Source organism: Lipotes vexillifer, unplaced genomic scaffold (assembly GCF_000442215.2).
Source record: "Lipotes vexillifer unplaced genomic scaffold, Lipotes_vexillifer_v1.1 scaffold1106, whole genome shotgun sequence".
NCBI classification, from domain to species: domain Eukaryota; kingdom Metazoa; phylum Chordata; class Mammalia; order Artiodactyla; family Lipotidae; genus Lipotes; species Lipotes vexillifer.
In genome coordinates this window covers 1,138,735-1,147,694 of record NW_006776601.1, presented here as the reverse complement: position 1 = coordinate 1,147,694, position 8,960 = coordinate 1,138,735, and the positions used below count along the sequence as shown (strand labels likewise).

Sequence of the window (8,960 nt, the reverse complement as noted above, 5' to 3'; positions counted from 1 at the left end):
CTCTCCGCCCCTTTCGCGGGCCCCTAGCAGCCAGGGGAGAAGGGGCGGGCGAGCGAGGGGGTGGTTTGGGGGCGGGGCTTGCCTCCCAGGGCGGGAGGGCGGAGCCTGCGGTGGACACTGCCTGCTCCGGTAGGACCTCGGAGAGCGCCGGGCGCCGCTACCAGAGGGACTGGAGAAGCGGCCGGAGCCGGGCCGCACCGAAGCCTGCGAGCCCGCATCCTTCCGCACCCTCAGCTTTCCGGGCTGGCAGGCGGATAGTGGCGGCTGAGGAAGGTGCCTAAGTCGGGAGTCAGTCATCCCTCTGGGACACCGACGCCGCCGTCCAACCGCGGCTCCCTCACACCTGTGTGTGTGTGTGTGTCTGTGCGCGTGAGCGCCCGCGCGCGTATGTTTGCGTGTGCTCCGGCTGGGCGCGCGAATGTCTGTGTGAGGGTGTTTGCGTGTTAGCGCGCCCGCGGGCGAGAGCCCGGCGCCTAGGCGCTCGGCCCGGGGAGGGACCGCGGGAGCGGCAGCTCTCCTTGCCCAGCAGGCTGTGGCGGGACTCGGGCCGCAACCGTCGTCACCACTGCCTCATGTCCCCCAAGAGCCACCGCAGTGCTGCGGGGAGAGCGGACGGGCGGGCTAGCGAGGCGGCGGCTGCGGGCAGAGCGGGGCGGGGGTGGTGGTGGTGGTGGTGTGGAGGGTGAGAGCAGGGGTGTGGGGACAGAGACTCGGGGAGGGAAGGGGGAGACGGAGGGGGAAGCGGAGGCAATCGGCGCCGCTGCTGGCCCCTTCCGTCGGCTGTTGCTGTGGGTCACCTGGCAGGTGTTTTGGGGTCCGGGCTGTTCCGGGTGGAAATGGAAAAAGGCCCCCTCACCACCCCGCGTTTCCTGTTGAGAAAAAGGGAGCGTTGAAGATGATGAGGGAGAGCCCAGAAGGTGGTGGCAGAGTAAATACGAGCTCTCCCCCACCACCATTTTTCTGAAAATAAAATACTGTGAGCTCAACCTTTAGGAGGAAAGCCCACCTTTAAGAAAGAGAGTCTTGGTCTGATGGACTCTGGTTTGATTGTATAATAATGATGATATAATGCTAATGACGATGATGACACTGCCTTTTATTTTTACCCCGGTGCTGATAAAGCGTAGCTACAGCTGGGGATAAAGCCCTTGAAAATTTGGTGTCTGAGGAGGGAATACTGGTGCTTTTGGAGTTGTGTTTTCTTTTTCTTTTTCAAGGATATGCTTTTTAGAATTAAAATTTGACCAAAGGTTGATTTTTTTCCTTTTTTTAACTCATTTAAAGCCAATGCTCGTAAAGTGCGGACTGGCTACTGCCATGACTGATGAATAGCTAAACACTTTTACCCACGTATAATTCCATGTGTTAAGTCACCCTTTCCTTTGAATTTCTCAACAGTTTTAAAAATGAAGAAGTTTAATTTCCGAAAAGTTTTGGATGGCTTAACTGCCTCCTCCCCTGGCAGTAGTAGCAGCAGTGGCAGTAACAGTGGTGGCGGGGCTGGAAGTGGTTCCATGCATCCAGGAGGGACTGCAGGGGTTCTCAGAGAGGAGATTCAGGAAACCTTGACTTCAGACTATTTCCAGATTTGTAAGGTAAGTTTTGAATTGGCTTAAAGCTTATTATTTCTTTATTTTACTACTGTGAGGAAAGAATTAAAACACTCTAGGGGCTGGAAATTGTTGAGATGCCAGTATCAGAGAGTCTGGTGCAGAGAATTTTGTGGGTAGGTCAGTTTGAATTAAGATATTCCAAGCATCAACTTAAAAAGCAATGATAGTTTAAGAGGGAAATAAGCAAACATAAAAAGTAGACTCTGCAAGATAATATTAAGGCCCATTAATGGACTACTTTTTAAATTTAATATTTATGTATAAATAGTTAATCCCATGCTGTCATTCAGAGAAACTAATTTTATTTCACTGTTCAGTAAGCTATTTAGATGTTGCTAGAATTAAGTAGATAAGAGCTAGATGAATATGTCCATTTAAAAATATCTAATGGCAGTGTTTAAAATTCTGAATAAAAACACACCCAGATTCTTAAATTCTTAATAAACAAACAAACAAATGCTATGGGCTTAATACTTGTAAGAACTCAAAAATAGCCTGTGTTCTGGTTTAGTGAGGAAGCATTTTCGGTAATTATACTTTAATATTGAACTTCTAGTAAATAAGCAAAAGAAAGAGTTTCTGATGGGGAGAGATGAGAATTTACAAAACAAGCATTGTGTTAATATATAGAGATAATTGTTTTATTTTCTGACATCAAGTGATTTATAATTTTTATTGTCCTTTTTTGGGGGTAGCCTAAGAATGTGCTTTTGACGTGTCATGTGCAGTAAGAAAGTTACCAAGTCATTCATATGATGCAGATGAATATAGTTTTATAAATGTGTTTGAATACATGAGAAGAAATAGTAAATTTTTGAAATTAAGTATTACAATTTTCAGTAATTCAACACAAATTTTTTGAAATTATTAAAATTATTTTTGTAGTAAACAGATTATGTGTAATGGGATAAGTTTCAATTATTCCCTTAATCTCTGTTCCCAGTAGGGTCATTATAAAAACAAATCTATAATTACTAAAATATTATAGATTACATAAAAGCAAGTTTATTTAGAATTAGGTTAAACAGATTTAATTCTAATCTACCCTGTGAAATTTGTATACAGTACAATTTTGTATACAAAGTTGTATACAATTTTGTCCTCACTTTGAAATAATAGACATTTTGTCAGATTAGGGAGGAGCTTAATAGTGGTCATGAGGCAAATATGTGAAAGGGTCCTAAAGGCCAAATTTGAACTGCTAAGCAGGGGACTTAGGCCCTGATTCTCTAATCTTTGATGTATTACTATTACCATTCCAAGAATCTTAAAAAATTTCCAAAGTCTCTCAGTTCGTGAATATGATAGTAATGCAGGATAGTTTTAGTAGAGGTAAACTTGATATAGAAAAGATAACTTTCTGAAACAGAATGGCATTGGACTGTTGATGGTATAAACTGGTAGAGAAGGTCTTAAGTAAAACATTTCAGGGGAAATGGGTGAATGCAAGAGAGGAAAATGGGATAGATAATCACTTTCCTATTTATTTAGGCAAGACAGTCGTGCAAAGTGGCTGAAGTTAAATATGTATTACTTCAAAAACACATGGGATGGTAGGAAGAACACTGGCCTAGGAATCAGAAAATTTATATTTTATTTAAAGCTCTGCCACTTGCCAGCCACATATTCTTTGGAAAGCCATTTATCTGCCTTGTGACTTGATTTTCTCATCTGTAGTAGGGTAATAAGTATTTCTGCTCTTCTTACCTAAGAGGGTAGTTGGGAAGATCAAACAAGACAATTAGGTGAAGGCAATGTATAAGTTGGAAAAGGCAATGAAACGCATATTTATATGATTGTTAAAGTTTTAAAATCACCTTGTTCTTGGTGGAATGACTATAACCAGTGGGTTATAAAATATTAGGTAACAATATTCAAAGAAATTATAAGGATAGAAAGCTATGTGAGCTGAACACTAATAGTATTGAAATCTCACTAAATGGGGAAAGTTCTGTGACATCTTTAGATAGGAATATAGTTAATTTAAAAAAGTGGTTATATGACTTTAGGTTACCTGGACTGTAATAAAATGTGTAAAGATGCATTAAGGAAACTCCAAAATTAAAACTGTTACTAAAATGGGGAATTAATTTGGACTCACTGATTAGATGTGCAAAGAACATTCTATTCTGAGTACTAAGCAGTTGGTACCTTCTGAGTACTTCTACTTTTTCATTATGGCCAAAATTAAAGTACAAATCAAGAATCTGCTCTTTTGAAAACTATCTTCCTCTCTATTATTTGATTAGTTGTCAAATTCTATCCTATTTCCTTAGTATTTTTACAATTTATTCCCTTCTCACCATCTCCAGTACTTGTTCATTCCACCATATTTTCTTGCCTGGTCTCTTCTTTTTGTGTGTGTGTGTGTGTGAAATTTATTTTGGATCTATAACATGTTTACTGATTTGAATAAGGCTTATTTCATTAACATGTAATTTCCCCCCTGTAACTGTTACTAATAATGCACTCTGTTGAATCTCTCTCTGGTATCAGGTTCTCTTTAACAATTCAGTCCAATTTCATAACCTTAAAAAACACCTTTATTGTGAAAAGGAGGGATAAAAAGTGTTTAAAAAGCTTCTCTGACTGCACCTTGTTTTATAGTTTTGATTTTGGAACCATGTGAACATTTCATATAATTAAAAAATTCGGATCAAAAAGGAAAAAAACTCCTACAAATCTGAAACAAATGGATACAAATGAACCTAGGAGTATATAAAATTGATAGTATAAACCACACAGAAAAAAACAGTTATTTCAAATGACATTAAAACTCAAACTTTTGGGCTTCCCTGGTGGCGCAGTGGTTGAGAGTCCGCCTGCAGATGCAGGGGACACGGCTTTGTGCCCCGGTCCGGGAAGATCCCACATGCCGCAGAGCGGCTGGGCCCGTGAGCCATGGCCACTGAGCCTGCGCTCCGCAACGGGAGAGGCCACAAGAGTGAGAGGCCCGCGTACCGCAAAAAAAAAAAAAAAAACAAACTCAAACTTTTAATGGACCTCCATGGTGAGGTATATCCTAAAGAGCAAAAAGAACCACAATGAAATATTCAGTTGCAATTCATAGTTCTTTTTTTTTTTTTTTTTGACCACACAGCTTGTGCAAGTGAAAGCATGCAAGTGAAAGCTTGGAGTCCTAACCCCTGGACCACCAGGGAAGTCCCACAATTGATAGTTCTGTTGTTAGTAGTAATACTAGTCTTGTAGCTTTGAAACTATTTTACGCATAATATACCTTATATATGTATATGTTATGTATATGCATAAGCAAATACACAGTCATGTTAATGTCATTAAAACCAAGATTTTCAGTGTGAAAGCAAAGGGATACAAATATAATAATTGACGATTTAATTGTTCACTTAAATTGGAAATATCCATATGAATGCATGATTTAGTTTTCTTTCTGAAATTCACATATTTCCTAGCTTTATTTACTGAGAGGGCATAGAAATAATGACAGTCTGGTAGAAGTGAGCATCCCCAGTGCTGATCATAGTCTCTAAAAGCCATTTCTCAACAAAAGGAAGAAGAGTTCCTTGAAAAAAATGGCTGATTCTACATCTGGGGCAGGAAATGTACCAGATGAGCTTGATACCTCTTGCTATGCCAGAAAGCAGGAACGCTATCAATACCACTGGGATTGTGTGGATACAGAGGTCAACTTCAAGGAGTTCACATTGGCCAAATTTGGGACAATTTGAGCCTTGAATACTGCAATGTATAAAGCATAACGTATACAGGCATACCTCATTTTATTGTGCTTTGCTTAATTGCGCTTTGCAGATACTGTGCTTTTTACAAATTGAAAGTTTGTGGCAACCCTGCGTCAAGTAATTCTCTTGGAACAATTTTTCCAACAGCATTTGCTCATTCCATGTCTCTGTGTCACGTTTAGGTAATTCTCACAATTATTAAAACTTTTTCATTATAATTATATTTGTTGTGATCTGTGATCCGTGATCTTTGATGTTACTATTGTAATTGTTTTGGGGCACCATGAACCTGTGCCCATTTTTTTTTTTAACATCTTTATTGGAGTATAATTGCTTTACAATGGTGTGTTAGTTTCTGCTGTATAACAAAGTGAATCAGCTGTACATATACATATATCCCCATATCTCTTCCTTCTTGTATCTCCCTCCCTCCCACCCTCCCTATCCCATCCCTCTAGGTGGTTACAAAGCACAGAGCTGATCTCCCTGTGCTATGCGGCTGCTTCCCATTAGCTATCGATTTTACACTTGGTAGTGTATATATGTCCATGCCACTCTCTCACTTTGTCCCAGCTTACCCTTCCCCCTCCCTGTGTCCTCAAGTCCATTCTCTAGTAGGTCTGCGTCTTTATTTCCATCCTGCCCATAGGTTCTTCATGACCATTTTTTTTTTTAGATTCCATATATATGTGTTAACATATGGTATTTGTTTTTCTCTTTCTGAGTTACTTCACTCTGTATGACAGACTCTAGGTCCATCCACCTCACTACAAATAACTCAATTTCATTTCTTTTTATGGCTGAGTAATATTCCATTGTATATATATGTGCCACATCTTTTTTATCCATTCATCTGTCGATGGACACTTAGGTTGCTTCCATGTCCTGGCTATTATAAATAGAGCTGCAATGAACATTGTGGTACATGACTCTTTTTGAATTATGGTTTTCTCAGGGTATATGCCCAGTAGTGGGATTGCTGAGTCGTATGGTAGTTCTATTTTTAGTTTTTTAAGGGACCTCCATACTGTTCTCCATAGTGGCTGTATCAATTTACATTCCCACCAACAGTGCAAGAGGGTTCCCTTTTCTCCACACTCTCTCCAGCATTTATTGTTTGTAGATTTTTTGATGATGCCCATTCTGACTGGTGTGAGGTGATACCTCATTGTAGTTTTTATTTGCATTTCTCTAATTAATGATGTTGAGTATTCTTTCATGTGTTTGTTTTGCCTGGTCTCTTGAAATCACTTCCTAACTGATTTTGTCACCTCTTGTTTTACCCTATTCCAATTCATTTTGTTATAATAATGGTTATTTCTGAATTATAATGTAATTATGTCATTTTCCCTGCTAAAAATTCTATGTTGGTTTCCCTAGAGCAGTGGTGATCTAGAAACAAAAGTCTTATTTAAAATCCCAGCAAAATAACACGTATTAAAACAAATAAATATGGTACTTTATAGGTGTACATTAAAAAAATAAATTATAATAAATTATTCAGCCAATAAATAAAAAACTTTTTTTTATATTTTGTTTTGTTGTATGATATTATCCATAGACAGGTCGTAGGACATTTGCTAACCTTAAAAAAGTAAAAGTGCAACTTTTATAATCAGTGACACATCTATATGAAGTTCAAAAAGAGAAATGGTAGAAGAAATTTTTGTTCAAGGTCAGCAAAAGCAGGTTAATGGCATCGGTTTACTGCAATCTGTTTTAAGTTCAGTATGTATGCATTTGAATGCCCATGTTGTTCAGATGTTTCTGCAGTAATGAACTGCCTTTTCCAAACTTGAATTCCATGAACACAATTTGAAACCACTGCTCTATACACTAAACTTCAAACTGTTTAATTGATCTTTATATAGTTCCTTTCAGAAGGGGCTCATGTTTACCTTTCCATCCTCATTTCCTTAATACCCTAAATATATTGTATTCCCATATCTCATATCTCAATGTCTTTTCTTAGCTTATTGCTACAGATTAGAATATCTCTTCCAGGTTTAATATAATTAGAGAATTCCAGTTACTTTTCATTACTTTGTAGTTGAAACACCATCTATATGAAACCAGCTCTGACCACTGTCTTCCTCATCTACCCACCCCAGGCAGAGTTAGGTTTTTTTCCCCCTCTTCTCTGTTTGCTTATAGCATCTGCTATAGTGTGAATTTAGCAACTTATTGTGGTAAAAAAGATTTTTTTGTCACTACTATTATACTGTGAGCTCTGGGAGACAATTATATTTTATTTTCTTATTATTGTTAGGGTGCTCACTACCTGTTAGGCCACTGGTTCTTAACTCTGTCTAAAAGAAAGATTTCTAGCTCTACCACAGTCTTAGAAAATCAGAATTTCTGGGAATTGGGCCTAGGCACATGCATTTTTTAAAAAGACCCCACAGGAGATTCTGATGCACAGTCAATATTGAGAACCAGTATAGCAGGCACTTGATATACTTTATGAATGAAGTAGCATATACATGGTTGGTTGATTAATTGAAAAGAGATTAAAGCATAAAGTCATTAATAATGATATATGTCTTAAACATTTTATTTTAAATGAAAACATTTAAATATGCATCAATTTACAAATCACTTGATAAATGACCAAGATTATTTTGTTGCACACTGGTTCTCTGATTAGAGTTCTATGTGAACTTCTCTTCCATAAACCATCCCAAATTCATTACGTGCAATTTTCAGTTTTTGTTTGTTTAAAGTAGAATAAGGAAGAAACTTCAGTGTCAGATGAGATATATATTTCAACAAGCAAATAAATTATATATATATATATATATATATATATATATATGTATATACACACACACACATATATATGTCAGCTGGGTGTATAATCTAGATGAATATATATATATATATATATACACACACACAGACCTATATACAAAGTATAGATGAACATACATATGTGTGTGTGTGTATATATATATATATATTTTTTTTTTCTAGATTGATTTTGTGTTCATCCCTATAGCTACCTGGCCCACACCTAGTTAGTCTGGGAGCAGGAGACTGTGAGTATTCTAGCTACAAGTTTACTAGTTTCAAGCATTTAATGAACCATTAGTATCAATCTGTGTTTTACAAAGAGAATGGAGAGTTTTTGTTAATCTAGTAATTTGCTTAAGTTAAAATTAGAAAGCTTCATCTGCAAAATATCCCATTTGACCTTCGTAACAGTCCTATAAAGAAGCCAAGGATAGTGTTAATATTTTCCTTTTACTGAGAAGATATCTGAGACCAGAGAATTTAAGTGGTATCCTTACATCTCCAAGTTGGTAAGAGACATAGATAAGTTTAATGCTCTGGTTTTTGATTCTCAAATCCAGTACTTTTTCTGCTTCATTTTTCTTACTTATCAGAAAAGGCAACATGATTAATTCCTTAGGAAACATAGAGACTTTGAGAAGATAAAGACTATTCTGTTGCCTCTCCCTTAAAAATACATCTCAAATCTGACCATGTCTCTTCCACTGCATGTCTTGCCTGGGCTGCTATTTTATGGCCTTTTCGGGTTTCGCCTGCTTTCACTCAGTCCTCACCACAGTCTTATAATAGGTAGAAGAATCCTTTTAAAATTTAAATCATATCATGTCATTCCTGC

At 38.0% G+C, this 8,960-nt stretch overlaps 1 protein-coding gene across 1 annotated transcript in view; it reads left to right on the top strand.

Annotated features, from left to right (window-relative positions):
• The first annotated feature begins 227 nt into the window (after positions 1-227).
• The window catches only part of STXBP5L (syntaxin binding protein 5L), a 401,935-nt gene continuing 393,202 nt past the window's right edge, over positions 228-8,960 (top strand). Inside the window, exons 1-2 of the mRNA XM_007450522.1 lie at positions 228-273; positions 1,399-1,595. Of these exons, the coding sequence (XP_007450584.1) occupies positions 1,407-1,595 (189 nt within the window). The 5' untranslated portion in view covers positions 228-273; positions 1,399-1,406. The remainder of the gene's footprint in view (positions 274-1,398; positions 1,596-8,960) is intronic.